Raw genomic sequence first — 15307 nt, forward strand, 5'->3', positions numbered from 1 at the left:
ACGCGTGGCGTCGTCGGGGAGGAGGATCAAAGACCGGAAGACCTCTCTTTACAGACGACAGGATCGATTCAGCGACTGCCAGTGTATGCGGCGAACTGTGAGAAGCGTCACGCGAGGCTTCGTGGCGTTTTTCTTTCAAAATGTCTGCAGTCTTCGCGTGGTAATCTCAGCGTGCGTGTCTCGCATGTATGCCTGACACGTGGGCGGTTATTTTCTCTGTGTTCGTCGCGGCCTGCGATGTCTCATTGCTCTTAAGAATTTCTCTTCAGTTTTTTCGTTTTTTAACTTTGTCGCACCGAGTGTGAACCAGCGAACTCCATGTCGTCGTCTTCGCGCGCCCGGACGCATGTATCGGCGCTGTGGCTGGCGGCGTTAACCAAAGAAGAGACAAAAGTCTCACTCGCAATGCTTCTCGCTCCCTGCAGCGACCACGCGGCGGCGCATGAGGCTGTGTGTTTGCTTAGCGCAGACTCCACGTCATAGATGCTTCTACACGTTCCGCTGCGCGATACGCCACTTTTATCTAAAGAAAAGAGCTGCTTGCGAGACGCCTTTGAGAGTCTCGCCTAAGAAGGCCGGCACGGGGCTCGAGGCCACCAGCCTGTCGCTTTCCTCTCCCCCCCCGCAGGCGAGTCTGCAGCGTCTCAATTTCTCTCAAACAGTGGGCAAGACAGCCAGGCTCGCCTCTCTAGTTAGGTGAAGCCTCGAACGCGCGAGAGTCCCGCCACCCGCGCAGCCCCTTCGCGCTTCCCTCTCTCTCTACGTTGGCGGCACGCGACGCAAGAAGACGCGAAGGCTTCCCACGACAAAAACGAATCCGCTCCCGGTGGCGGAATCCCTCTCTCTCTCGAGAAGCGCCCTCGCCTGAAAGCAGTCTGCCCGCTTTTCACCCTGCTCGCCCGCTCCCGCGGAAACAGGCGCGCCGCACCACGGTCTCTCCCTCTCGAGCCCGCCCGTCTCTGTCGTCTCCTTCCGCCGCGGCCTCTGCGCGCGCGCACTCAGGGCGCACTCGAGGCGAATCCGGAGAGGCGAATCTCAAATTCTTGCTGAGAAAGGCCAGACGGCGAGAAGCCACCGCGGAGGAAGCCGCGGGCGGTAGCCGCCACCCAACGCCCCGGCGGCGCAAGACTCGCTGCGTGGCTGAGGAGGGCGCGCGTCCGGGCGGAGGCTGCAGAGGGGAACGCAGAAACAGGTGTGAAGATCAGCGCGCCGCGCGTGTTGCAAGGCGCACAGCGGCTCACCCGTCTGTTAAACGGGCCGTGAGTGACGCTGCTTCCTCAGGGCAGTTCGAGGCGTCCATCTCAACTGCGGCGCGTGGCGCGACCTGCGCAAGCGAAGTGGAGTTCGCCTCGCGATAGCGGGCGCTCCACTTGCTTCTCTGAGTGTCTCTTAGCCCCGAGAGCGCGCGCGTGGTGTGTCTGCTTACTTCTGCAGAGGCCAGGAGTGAAGAAAAAGTTAACTGTTTGCTGCGCTCCGCTCGCCAGCATTCCGCGCGCGGGCTCGACGGCGAAGAACTCGGCATTCTCGCCCTCGATCGAAAACTCGAACGACCCCACCGCGTCTCCTTTGCCGTCGGCGAACGGCGGGTTCCGCCCCTGCGGCTGCGCGAGCGACAGCGCAGAAAACGCGGGACTCAAAGGCGCAGACGCAGCCCCTGCGCCGCCGGCGCCGTCGCATGCAGCCGCGCCGGCGACCTCTTTGCCACCCTGCGCGCCTCCGCCGCCACCGGCGGAAGGGTGCTTCGCGGCGCCGTCGCATGCGGCCGCGCCACCGCCGCCCTTCGCCGGTGGCCCCGCGGGCTCCCAGGCCGCGCCGACGATGAAGGCGCGAACGAGACGCGCGTCTTCGAGGCCGGCTGCGCCGCATGCAGTCCGCTGGAGCGCCTCGTCCTTCTTGTCGGCGCGCGGCGTCGCGCAGAGTTTCGGCGAGCCAGCCGCAGCCTCGCTGAGCGGCGTCTCGTCGCCGGGGGCTGGCGCCTCTGGCGAGAAGCGCAGCTCGAAGACCGCCTTGTGCGACGACCCTGCAGTCAGCCAGCGCGCCGGTGCGCAGACGTCTCCACAAACCTCTCGCGGCCGCGGCGCCGAGGCCGCCGCCGCAGCCGGCGCCTGCGGGTGAGCTCCGCGGGGAGACGAAGGCGACCCCAGCGGCGGCGGCAGAGCGGAGGCGCAGCCAGAAGCGAAGGCAGAAGGGAAGGCGGAGGCGAATGCAGAGGGAAATGCAGAGGCGGACGGAGACTGGAGGGGAGGCGGAAACCTTTCGGCGAGCGCGAAGAACCCCGCGCGTTCGCAGAGAGCCAGCGGCTGCGGCACGGCAGCCACGAGGCCGCAGGCGGCGGAAGCCGCGGCAGGCGGGGCGCCTGGCGCCGGCCGCAAGGGAGCAGAGAGTGCCGAGAGGGGAGGCAGAAAGAGAGATAGAGAGGAAAACGGATAGGGCGACAACGAGGACGATGGTAGCGAGGATGATAAGGGAGGATGCGCGTAGAGTTGGTGCGAGAGGGCGAGGCCTCGCAGGCGCACCGTGTGCGGTCGCTGGGCGTCATTGGAGGAAATCAATCGGAAAACGGCCGTGTGAAGGCCTTCTGCGGAGAAAAAAACGGCGTTTGGCACAGTACGCAGAGCGTAAGACAGGCGCACAGCAGCGCTCGCGCGCAGTGCACAGAAAGGGAAAAAAGAGGCTATTCGAGTGCGAGAGACCACAGGTTTGTTTGGTGCGACTTCGCTCGAGCGCTATGAACTGCAGCGAGCGCAGTCTTGCGCCTCGGAATCATCAGACCACTGTGACTCACCCCGCAGAAACGCCTCGCAACCCGTCGATTGCATCTAGTCACGCCTGCCTTTGCGGCTTCCCCTCTCAAGTTCTCAAACGCTCTCTTTCTCTCCTTCATCTGCATCGCGTAATATATATTTATATATATATATATATATATATTTGTATATACATATATATATTTATATATATATGTGTGTGCAGAAAAGAGGAAGGCGAGCTTGTGTGCTCGCTTAGTTTTGAGGCCTGCGTCTTGGTATGCATATCTCGCGCGCAACGTCTGCGTCTCGTTTAGCTGTGGCAGGGGCCGCGTGGAGGCGTGCGTCGCCTTGAGGAGTCTCCGGCGCGTTTACCTGCCTTGCTCGGCCGAAACGCGAAGAAAAACTGCTGCGATGCGTTTGGAGGGATTTCTCCCTGCAGCGGGAAGCACGAGAAGGTCGCGAACGGCCGCAGCGCCCCGCGCGCCTCAACCTCCGGGTGCGAGGTGTGCAGGCACTCGACGCGGAAGCGCACCGCGCACGAAGAAGCGGGATTTCGAACCGTCAAAACGCGAAATGTCCAACTCGGGCAGAGCTGGGGCCCGCCGCCTGCTTGCCGGGCTGCGCGGAGACAGAAAACGCGCAAAGAAGTCGAGAGTCGAGGGTGGAGGGTTTCGGGAGCAGCCCCGCGTTTGGGCGAGGCGTGCGAGGGCTGAAGGAGGGCACACCCTGAGGTCGGGGTCGCAGAAAGAGCGGCGCGAAAAGCGGACAGGGTGACTCCCTCTCTCTCCCGTGCTGTCTGTAGGCGCTTCGCCACGGTTGCTGCGAGCTGGCCTCGCGCGCGGGTTCTAGCTTCCTTTGCGTCTTTCGCCTTGCCTCCCCTCCTTGCCAACTCTGCGCTTCCCACCTCTCGCTGGAGTCCGCGGGGGAACGGCGACGGCTCCAAAGTCGAGGTCGGAGTCGGGAGGCGTGATGACCCAGTCTGCGCCAATGCCTCGGCCGCGGAGCTCGATCGACAGTCGCGCGCTCCCCCCGAGAAGGCGCAGCGTCGCCTTGTAGACCTGGAGAAACGCAGCGCGCTGCACAGCAGGCGACCTGGCGTTTTGCAGGCCACTGAGAAGCCTCGCAGGATAGACGGGTTTCGAGTCTGCGTGACGGCGAACAGAGTCTCGCGCCAAGCACACGAAGAAGGTGTCTCTTTTTCTATCAATTCCACTATAGTTAAAAGGCCCCCACATCTTTGAATAGAGAGACAGTTCGTCGGGGCAGGCCTGTCTCCCTCCGCTCCAATGGAACGAGGAATTCCTAGACAAAATGTAACGGCGATGCTGATGAATGCGTGCACTCGCCGGTAGCAGAATGAGCCTCACTCTCCAAGATCGTTTCAAACCCCCCTCCGATAGACAGACGCGAAGGGGTCTTCACGTGAGCCACCTTCGCTCCTGCATATTTATATGCATGCAGGTATATATATGCTATATATATACATATATACGAGTATACATCTATATGTTTATATCCTGTATATATGTCTCTATATAGGACACGCGTCAGCCTCTTTGAGCGGCGACGCCTTTTTCGCTTTCGAGGCTTCAGGGTGCAACTCGAAACGTGCGAGCGCCTCGTCTTTACTTGAGGCGCGCGGGGGTGGAAGGCGACAGAAACGGCGAGGGGCGCTTCCGGTTCAACTGGTCGCAGGGCGCTAGCGAGCTCGAAGCAAGAGGAGAAAGGAAGAGTCTTCGCACGCAGCCTGGGCGCGACGGACGGGACGTAGGAACGAACGCAGCGCGAGTTGGAGGCGCTGTGAGGAGGCTCCAGGCTCCTCAGCGTGCAGCGGAGGCGCGACTCCGTGCCGATGATGACGTCCCCGAAGTCGAGGACTGTGGGAGACGCGAAGAGGAGCGCAGGCGTCGCGCAAGTCGATATCTAGAGGCAGGACGAAGACGCAGGCGAAACGCAGCAGGTGAACAGTTAGGGCGAGACATGCTCACCAGAAGGGCGAGAGTCTGCGAACCAGGTGTAGCTCAATATGCAAATGCATGTGTGTGCCTACGATGTATCTGTGTAGGTATGTTTGTATACATGTATGTATCTGTGTGTGTATATACGTATGTATGTGTGTGTATGCATGGATGGATGGATGTATGCACGTATGCATGTATGTATGTTCGTATGTAGGTTTGTATGTGCAAGTGCGTAGATCTGGCGGGGTGAGGCCGCTGTATACGCTCAAGGGTGCTCATTTCGCCAAGTCGGCTGCGACCGCCCAGAGCGACGAAGCCACGCTGCAGCGCTCTCGCATTGCATTCTGTAAGAATCGAGAGGTATTCGGGCGCCTCCTCACCTCGAGGAAGGAGAAGAACGTCTCTTCCGCCCGACCTGGTTCTTGCAGGCGGCATCTGACTGGAACGATCCAGTGGGCGTGAACAAAGGCGTTTCTGCGTTTCTGGTTTGCCTCACGAAGCGCGTCGGCTCCCTCCAAAGCGTCCTGCCGCGCCTCAGGGCTTCCTTCTCGCGCCTCGCCCGACGGCGAGGGCGTGGGCTCGCGCCCAGACCTCCACCTCTTCCCTCCGTGCTCGCGTATCTCTCTGAGCAGCTCCTCGTCATCCTCTCCCTCCGCGCCGTCTTCTGAGTCTTCTCTCCGTTGCATGCTGCGCGCCTTCTCTGCCTCGCTCTCCCTCGCGGCCGCGCCGTCGTCGGGCTCGCTGGCTCCCGTTGCGCAGGCGAACTTCAGCGTCTGGGCGCCGCCACCCCCTGCTGTCTGCGCAGACTCGGCGGGCTCGCGCACGCGGGCGCCGCCGGAGGCCTCCACTCGCCCCTTACGCTCTCTGCTGCGCTCCTGCTCCTCCCGCTCGCCCCCTCTCGGGCTTGCTGCGCCGTCGCCCGCCGCCTTGAAGCCCGGCGCGGCTGCTGCTGAGGGACAGGGGGCCGCGTCTTCCTCGCCGGTGCGTTGAGGCGGAGGCGGCGGCGCAGCGCGCGCGCTGCGCATGTAGGCCGCGTCTGGTGAGAAGGCGACAGAGAGCCGCTGCGACGGGTTCCGAGCTGAGAGAGCGAAGCAGACGGGCCTGAGCCGTAGCGCTGAGAGAGACTCTGGCGGCGCCAGCACCTCGACCAGCACCGAAGGGGGGCGTCGGAGAGCGCCGCATCTTCCGGTCTTTCCCAGACGCCGCCAGTCGCCTCTGCAGACGGCGCGACACATGCAGCTGCTGACGCACTCCACGCGCTCGCCGCGCTTGCAGACACTCCGCGTCCTCCGCTGCTGGGCTCTTCGGCGGCATCTGGGAGGCGGGCGCGCGGCGCGGAGAAAGCGACGCCCTGCGCAGAGACCGCGGGCGAGGGCGAAGGCGACCTGGGCGAGGGAAGGCCTTTCTGGCGCAGCTGCAGGGGGGGGTGCTTCCGCAGGAGCGCGGGTGCCAGGCGCATGACGAGAGCGTCTGCCGCAGACTCGCCGACGGGCACACAGGGGAGGCGAAGGGCGGGAGAAGGATGGAATGCGACTTGTGCGAGAGCGGGCGACGCGCGCCAGGCGATCTTCCGCTCCAGCGCCGCCTGACTGCCGACGAGGGTTCGCAGCAGAAAGTCGTCTGCGCGTACGGCGGGGGCGTCGGGCGCCGCCCTGAGTCCGCCGAAGCTCGGGTTTTCTGGGGAGTGCTGGTTAGGCGCGTAGACGACCAGCAGCTTTCGGATCTCTCCTGGAAGCAGCAGGCCAAACTCGCCGCGGCGTGGGTGCGCGAGCACGCGGTCGTCGGGGAGCATCTTCTGCGCGTCGAGCTCCGAGAGAGACTCCGGCGAGAGAACCCGCGAGACCCAGACCGAATGGTTCGCCGGCGCGCCTCGGGGCGGTGAACGGACACTGCTCAGCGACTTCCCGCCCGCGAGAAGGAGTGGATCTGAAAGATCCGCAGACAGCACTTGTGAGAACGAAGAAGACAACGGGGGGGCGCGGAGGACGCCGGATTGCGAGACGGGCGCGGGGGTGGCGCTTTCGCGTCCGGGCTCGGCGGAGCTTTGCGAAGGGGATGGCGCGGGAGGTGAGGCAAGAGACGACATCAGCAGCGGCGAGTAAGGGCGCTCTGTAGAAACCGCCTCAAAGATCGCCAGGTCTCTGTGGAGGTTGCAGAATCCGTACTCCACCGCGAGAAGCGAAGGATTGAACAGGAGAAGCGGCACAGAGACAGCGGAACCCTCGAAGCAGGGCCCGAAGTCGAGCGACTCCGGAGACACCAGGACCTCCTTCTGCGTCAAGATGCCTGCGAATCCCCGAAAAAACAAAGTCTGGAGAAGACACAAACACAAGGAAGTAACGCGCGATTAAGAGCGGGCGCAAAGGACTTTTTCTCGAGAGCCGTCTTGACGGCTCTCGCCAGTCACGCGGCCACTGCCCTGCTTCGTCGCGCTCTCGCTCAGCAGACAGCGCTGCCGACCCGCGAAAAGAGCGACAGGCGAGATGAAGCGACAGTCAAAATATGAAGAGGACGAGCCCGCCACAGCATGCAGACACGAGGCAGGAAGCGAGAGAGTTCCGGGGCGCAGGCGCGAGGCGGAGAAGGAGTCCCCCTAACAGTACATACCCGCCGTGGCAAGTGGTGTGGCTCTAGTAAGCAAATGTAAGCCTGAGTCATAGGGGAGCCGCCTCCTCGTTTCCCTGCGTGCTCAGGCCCCTCAGACCTCCGCACGCATGACAGTCTGGACGGGCGTGCTGAAGCCTCGCAGCGTTTACGCGCCGCTGAATTCCTCGGTCGGTCGCGCCTCCTCCTGGCAGTCCACACACGTGCGTCTGGAGACCCGAGGTCTCACCCGCGCCCACTTGCGCCGGGCTTTTTCGGCAGAGTTGGAATCTGAGGAGAACGCGCGGCCGCGGTCAGTCTCGGCGTCCTCTGCCCCCGTGATGGCCGCCCGGCGATGCCTCCTCTTTCGTTTTTGGGTGCTCTTGTCTCGGTGGATCTGCTCTCTCTCTTTGCTCTCTCGTGTGCTTGTTCTCACCGGTCAGTGTGGTTTCGGCCGGCAGGACTTGGTCGGCGCCTTCGATTTTTATCGGAATGGAGAAGGCGAGGGAGCCCGGGTGATTCTGTTTCGTCGCTGCGTCGAGCTCCTGAACGAACTGCGGAAATCGCGAGAAGAACTGCTCGCTCGGGCAAAAACCGACGGTGATGCTCAGCTTCTGGTGTGCCTGAATGAAGGACGTCTGCGGCTCGAACCAGAGCTCGTCTGGCGGCAGCGATGGCGCCGCGACCCAGACCTTGATCGCGGTACTCTGCGAGTTGTCCAGCCACAGCCGCTGTCGGTAGGTGTTCTCCGGTGTACATACACCCAAGTCGTACTGCGCGGACGCCACCGAGACCGGCGGCGGCACGCAGCGGCCCTGAACCAACACAAGGCGATCGGCGACCTGCGCGAGGCGACGCCAGAAGACACGCAGGACGACCTCGGCGGGTGAGACATCAGCGCAGCCGCTTGAGACCGGCCGCGGCGAGCGCGGAGGAAGCCACGAAAGGGGGGAGGCGTGGAGAATGCAAGAGGGCGCGGCGTGGCAAGGGAGCAGAGACAGAAAAGCACGGACGCGCGCCGGCGCACGAGCTGACGCAGATCTGGGTTTAAGGGAGACGTGTGTGCACCGACACACGGAGGAGATAACGACAAGAGAGAGAGGAGAGAAAAGAAAACATCGACAGGCGCAATCTCCCCCCCTAAACGCAAGCAAGCCTCAACGGGGCGCGGAGGACGCAAGAGTTGCAGAGGAGAAGAAGGGGCCCAAGCAGGGGCGTAAGGCGCAGCGCGTCTTTCGTTGAAGTCGCGTCTCACCGCAGGATTTCGTGCCTTGAGGACGAAGAACGCGTAGAACTCGCCCGGCTCTGAAGGGGCGTAGCTGAAGCGAATGACTTGCGAGTCGTGCGGCTCAAAGGCGGCGACTGCGTTCTCCACGACAAAGTGCTGCAGATTCACCGGCTCGTAGCTCCACGTGTTGAGCAGCTGCATCAGCCCGAGGCTGTCAAAAAGACTCTGGTACGAGCTGCTGAACGATTCGCTGACGAGAAGCTTGTCCGCGGAGACAGTGTCCCTCGCGTCGAACGCATCTTGGAAGTTCGCAAACGCCGCCGCGAAGGAGGAAACCGAGTCCGAGGCGCAGGCGACTGACGCACACGCCTCCGCCTCAGGCGCAGCTTCCGCCTCCGCTGGCGTGTTGGAGCCCGGAGCACGGGCGGAGGCGGCTGGGTCCAACGATGCAGGCCCTGTCTCCTCGGCGGCGGGGCGAGGGTCCTCGAAGGGGGGCGGTGGAGACAGGAGGCCGTCGCCAGGCGGCAGAAGCAGCGCCGAGTCAGAGGAGGGGCGCGAGAGAGGAAACGCGACGTTCGTCAAGTCAAAGACTAGAGGCAGCAGCATATACTGCGAACCCAGCGCGCCGTCGTTTCTCACGCTCAAGGCACACGAGCCGACCTGCCCCAGCTGCACTTCGCGCATGCTGAGAACGAGGAGCTTCGAGGCGTCCGCCGCCACAGGCGCCGACCGCAGAGAGGCAGCGGACGCGCCGTCGAGACCCGCAAGGCCGCGTGGCGGTGCTGAGAAGTCAACGCAGGGCGAAAACCCGCAGCGAACGTAAGCGTGAAACCTGCGCGAGGGGCGAGGAAGGAAAGTGCGACGAAGGGGCACGGCGAGAAAAAGTTACGAGAATGCGACGAGAAAGAAGAGCATCCAAGTAGCTACCTGTATAGATATGTATATATGTTTGCAAGGGGAAGACCCCAAGAAGACAGCCAGTGCATCTCAGCAGACATACTGGATATCAGCTTATGGTGGAAAGGATCTACACTTCGCCTTTGGAGGGAAAGAGCCGGGAGGAGGACGCCGCGGCGCCTCGCCGCCTGTGGCGGTGCCTGCTGGGGGCTGCGACGCCCTACGAGATCGTGCAGGACGCATAAAGAGGGCAGTTTTTACAGATACATAGGCACATATACATGTATATAGTGGCGTTCTGTACACAAATATATATAGATATATAGTTGCCAGTTGCTCAGCCACAGCGCAGTAAATATACGTTAGAGTGGATGCTCAAGGGGCGCGTTCTGAAGGCTTTGGAGGCCAGCGCGGCGAAGCTTTCCTGGATGTTCGTGTCTTTCGAGCTTCCTAAAGGCGGCTGTTTGGCGGATTGTGTGTTTTCTTGCTGCTCGGCAGTCTCGGAGTAGGCGTCGGCGTCCTCCGCGCGCGCGGCTGCGATGAAGTCCGCGACTGCGACGGGCGGCGGCGCAAAGCTAAGCACGGTTTTCCTTGTGAGGCAGCGGAGCGGAAAGGTCTCGGGACCTGTCGGCGCGAGGATCGCGAGATCGGCGACGATATCCACGTTTTTCTTCGGCGAAAACGTCACGGTGACGCTTGCAGTGGTGCCGGCCGACATGCGCCCAGGCGGGACGAAGTCCACTTCGATGACGTCGCGGAGCTCCTCAGGAACCGGCGCGATGCGAAACGTGTTGAACGTGAGGCTCACGTTGGTGACTTCAAAGGTCTGTCTGTACACCTTGTTGGGATCAAAGTTCTCAAACAGAATCACCTCCGGCTTCAAATGAAAACTCCGCCCCCTATGGACCTTCCCGGCCGCATTCTGGACTTCGCCGCACCTCAGACGCTCCCGCTGTGCGTTGAGAGTCCGCCGGAGACTTCGCTGCTCAAAGCGACTTAGTTTCGGTCTCCAGTGAAAAGGCGCAGATCCTCGCAACGGCGCCAGCGACCTAACGAGAGAGGGCAGGAAATCCGTCGAAAAGACACAAAAAGTTGTGGAAATGCTTGCACAGCTTCACGGCTCTCCGAAGCCCTTCAGACAGATATCTGATACCGAACCGAGGTGTTTTCCTTCCTTCAGGCGCATGCGTAGACCGCTTCCTCCCTTGCGGCGTATGAATCCAGTGGAGGGCTGGTAGTGTTCTGCAGTCACAAAGAACCTGCAACATTCCTGGAATCCCACCCTGCTGCGCCATGCAGTGCTGGACGCTGAATTCAGTATAACGATGTTTCTGTCTCCCGGCGGATCGCCGCCCAGACGCGCCCCTCCATCAGCCCGTAGGCATGTGCTGCGAAAGTGTGTGTAGAATCCACTGAGGCGTGGGTCGGCACCGCCGCCCGCTTCATCGCCGCCCGTGGCGACGTTGCAGACGAAGTCTACGCCGGGGTACTGTGCCTCGTAAGTGCTACGCTGTGCATCGTTTTCGAGCTGAACAGGAGCTGCAGTAGCAGCTCCGCAGGAGTCTGCCCCGCGGTCCTGCCCTGCCCGCGCAAAGACTCTCACCCCAAGTCTTTGTCGTCGCCGCCTGGGAACGTGAGCCACGAGCGCCGGAGGTCTGCAACGACAGATTCCGCCCGCGTTCTCTCGACGCTTGGAGGCGTTGGGCTCGTTGAACTTGCACACGGCAGCCGCTCTTTTTGAAGCAGCGAGCTGGGTAAGATCGCCCGCGCGCCCTGCGAGCCCATCGAGGCCGCCGCGGAGAGCTTGCCGCCGCCCGTCATCTTTTCTAGGTACCTCGAAACCTCCTTCTGCCGAAGGGCGCCTACCGCGATCCATAGATCAAGACACGAATTTGGGCGAGCGTGGTGAGGCGTGAGCGGCTGTGCGAGCAGCTGACGAGCGAGAAAAAGAGACAAAGTGTGCGCGCGCGGGCGCGGAGGAGACTCCGCGGAGCGAAGATTGAGAGGAAGCTCTCCACGTTGCAGGAAAGTGTCGGATTTCAATAACACGGCAATGATGTTTGCTTGGAATCGCCTTCTGCTCCAGATGCTTAGCGACCCTTGATCAGCGGCTGTGCGTCGCCCTCCCCGGGGGCCTGCCCTAGCCACAGGCACTTCGAGTTCAGCGATGGAGACACCAGAAAACCCCCGATGGAGATGAGCGCAAACGACAGTTGCAGCGCAGCGCGGCAAAGGCTACCGCCCCTACAAGTGTCCTGATTGCGCGAGTTCTCTCGGCGTCGCAGCTGCGTGCGGCATCTGGGAGGCTCAGCCGCCACGCTCCTATGGTTAAGGCCCTCCGGCTCTTCTAAGCCCGCACACGCACATGTGCATTCCATGTCGCATACCTATTTCTTTCTGAAACTGCTCTTCTGCGGCGCGCCTTTGTCGGGCACTTGCTTCGGTCGGCGCGTGCAAACGGTCCTCCTCGGCGAGACGCTCGAGCGTCTCTTCCTTCCGCCGCCGCTGCCTCTCCGCGAGCGCCCGCGCCCTCCGCTCCGCTTCCCGCTGCGCCTCTCTAACTTTGAAGATCTCAGTCGGGTTGAGGCCGGCGCCAGTCAGGAGCAGGGCCTCCGCTGCAGACAGCGACACCGCGAAGCAGCGGGGCGGCAGCTGACGGCGAGCGGTCAAGATCGAATCCCGCCACCGCGGAGCGAGAGCCGCACACACGCACCGCCTTCCTGTGTTTACGACTCTAGGGTGACGTTGTGTCTTCTCGGATAGAGAATATCTGCCTCGAGGCACGCACGCTGTCTGCTGGCGGCTGGAAGCGTGCCCGGGGGCGGCGCAAGGGTGTTTTCTCAGCACCCTCTCGGCCGCGCTGACTGGAGACGAAAAAAACAGGAAACTTGCTTGTCGGCGTTCGCGTTTGTCGCAAAGAAAGGCGTGTTTCTCACGAGACTGCGCAAGCGCGAGAGGGCTTCAGGCCGCCTCGCCACTCACCGCTGGCAGGAAGGCGCATAGAGGCTCTCACTGGGCAAAGGGGGAATCAGAACGAAATGCACCATCACCGCATCGAAAGGAGACGCATTCCACAGCACGATCTGAAGGCTCTGATGGCTTTGCACCAATTTGAGAGCTCGAGGCTCTCCTCGCCCCCGTCGCCCACCCCCACCTCCGTCGCTCACCCTTTCTTCTCTCGTATTCCTTTTCCTGTTTTATCCGCTGTTTCTCGCTGGACGCGGCGATTTGGCTTGTCACTCTGTCGAGAGAGTGCTTGAAGGAAACGAGGCGCTTTGCCCGGGCGAGAAGGCGGCGCTCTTCGTCTGCGCGCTCGGCGCGATCCTTGGCTCGCCGCCTGAAGATGACACGTGGCACATTGACCGACGTGGTGAACCGCAAGCGAGACGCTTCGCTTGCGTCGTCGCCCTCATGTCGATACCTTCATCGCGAGCGAGACACTCTTGACCATGTTCCGTCTCATGCCGGGGCAAAAAGCCTCGAAAGTGTCGGGCATGAACAGTGTGCAGGTGTGGAAGAAAACGGGTCGCGGGGGCACAGTCAGACGCACCGCTCTCTACAAGTAAGGAAGCACGCACGCGGGCAGCAAGCTGCTGGAATTGCGCCTGAAGGGTAAACGGCATAGGACCAGTGTGTGCAGAGGTACCGAACGAAGGATGCTGCCTGGGAGTGAGCTGATCTAGCCATGTGTGTTTCGTTCAGTGTATTCCGTGCATACTAACATCAAGAAGGCGAATGCAGAAGTGAATGTCATGGTATTCGTATAGCTTGTATACAAATGTTGGTTTTCCATGTATACGCTGGATACCACCATTCTTGACGCGATTGCTCAACGCCTGACACGCGTGTCGAACTGTGCCGTAGACTGAAGGGGACTGCGAGACGAAGCCTTTCTCAGAAGACCGTCCAGCTGCGTCTCGGCGTGGATATCTCCCCGATTTGCCTCGGCCGACGTTCGCTGGACTTGGAGTGGGACTGGACGTGGAGGCGTCGGATGAGTTTGTACTTCGACAGCGAAAAACGAGTTACGTACCCTGACCCCCAGACACACAAGAGAGCGAGCCGCTCAGCGGGAGAGCTGATTCGCGGCTAGTGCTAGCAGCGCACGCGCGAAGGTTGTCTTCCCGCTTCGCGCTGAATTTACGTCATCGGACTAAGAATTTAATGGCGCTTCGTGCATGCGCGGGTCTCGCGTACATTTCTTCCCTCTTCCGTCGGTACTCTTCAATTGACGTCGCGTCTCTCAGGCGTGGCAAAGAAGAAATGGAGGAGGCCCGCGCAACAGGCTCTGCAGGCCGCTGGACGGCCCTAGCCTGCGCAGAGGCGGGGCGCCCATGGGACTGCGCGGCGCGGCCTGCTGGCTCGCTGCACCGAACCGGCTGCCCGAGGGAATCCTCCGCTGCGATTTCCATCCTTTCGCCCAGTGAGGGAAGATCGAAAGAGGCTTGGGAGCCCCGCGAGGAAATCGGATTCGCAAGTCTTTCACAGGCCTGCAGGACGTTCAGACTGGCCTCCTCCAGGGCAAATGAGGCACCAAGCGTGCGCCACGGGGGAGGGCAGGAGGCTGGAGACAAGTGGAAGTCGTTTTCCGCACATACAACCGGTAGCGGAGCGCGCGGCCGAAAGTACAGAATTCGTCCATCGCCGGCATAGAGTGGATGCCTCTGTTAAGGAGACTTTTTTTACTGGGGGGGAGGGGAAGTGCCAAAGGCAGAAACGGCTCTCAGTTGAGCTCGCGGTAGTCTTGTTATCACGTCGAGAGGCTCCGTCTAGTGCCATCACGTTGTCGCCTTAGCAGATTTCGCTGACATATGCCGCGTCTCAAGCCACGACACGCCTGTCCGCTGGCCAGTCTTGTGGAGCGAGCAGTCATGATTCAAGCGACAGAAAATCGGGAGTTTGACTTGAAGGGCGAGCTCGACGCAATGGCACAGATGGCTGTAAAACGCCAGCGAGATGATGTTGCTTAGTGTCTGCCGATCCTGACGCACGTGTGTGTTCAGAATCATTACGGACGCCTTATGGGTGAAGCGGTTCTCTCGGTCTTCAAAAGGCGAGAAAGTGTATCATCATTCGCCATCATGGAATGTCAAACCGTTTCTCGGTCACGGTTTTGCTTGGGCAGAAACCTACAATTTCTTCACAGCCATGTGAAGAATCGGTGAAGAGTCCCCAACTGCTCCTGGCATAATCCAAAGCGTGGCATGCGCGTATAAACTGCGCCACCCATCTTTACACGAGCTCAAAGAGCATTCCACTGAGTCTGGCTTTTTGGGATCTACTGATTTATATCTAAGATGCTGTTACCGCTAGACTGGACGAGAGCGGAGGCGTCGACGCTTGATAGAACGCCGGTGCTGGTGCGTTCCTGCATTCATTTTTACCGGCCGCATGCGGTTCCCACAGAACGCTCGCTATTCATTCCGAAGGCGACCGAGGTCTGAGCAGATGCAACTGCTACGAAGAAGGTGTATCATCACCGCCAGTTGGTACAGAGGGTGAGGCCTGTGGGTCGCCTTCGTGTGTAGTGAAACAGCCCACGTGTGGATCTCTTCAGCCCGCAAATCATTGCCCGAGAGCGCCGTATGCAGGAAGCTGCCCAAACAAAGAAAGAGCAGTAACTCGAGTTGCCGCCCACCATAGGCATCGTAGAGAACGAGGCCAGCACTCACATGAACAGCACCTGGCGAAGGAAGATAAACCTAGGCACCGAATCGGTCGGTTTTGTATGAGTGGTATTGCTGCGTAAGCGCACATAGCGAGTGCATGCACAGCATGCCGGTTTGCAAGCGGCCGCTGGCATGCGACTGTGACCGAGGGAGGCAAAGACCGCCGAAGCGCTCTCTCGGGTTGGCAGGAACAACCACACTCGAGTTACGAAGCGTATGCGT

The 15307-nt window shown here is 61.2% G+C and overlaps 1 protein-coding gene across 1 annotated transcript; it reads right to left on the reverse strand.

Moving 5' to 3' along the window:
• Positions 1-998: 998 nt before the first annotated feature.
• Positions 999-13828, reverse strand: BESB_047770 (uncharacterized protein; the record flags this gene model as incomplete). Its single annotated transcript, XM_029363228.1, has 14 exons — positions 999-1168; positions 1427-2578; positions 3120-3356; positions 3643-3805; positions 4377-4670; positions 5089-5786; positions 5960-6994; positions 7728-8133; positions 8547-9301; positions 9762-10465; positions 11020-11278; positions 11804-12031; positions 12584-12753; positions 13614-13828. The coding sequence occupies 14 exons, from the start codon at positions 13826-13828 to the stop codon at positions 999-1001; spliced, it is 6486 nt and encodes a 2161-aa protein (XP_029220594.1).
• Between the last annotated feature and the right edge of the window lie 1479 nt (positions 13829-15307).

Source organism: Besnoitia besnoiti, chromosome III (assembly GCF_002563875.1).
Source record: "Besnoitia besnoiti strain Bb-Ger1 chromosome III, whole genome shotgun sequence".
Lineage (NCBI taxonomy): Eukaryota > Apicomplexa > Conoidasida > Eucoccidiorida > Sarcocystidae > Besnoitia > Besnoitia besnoiti.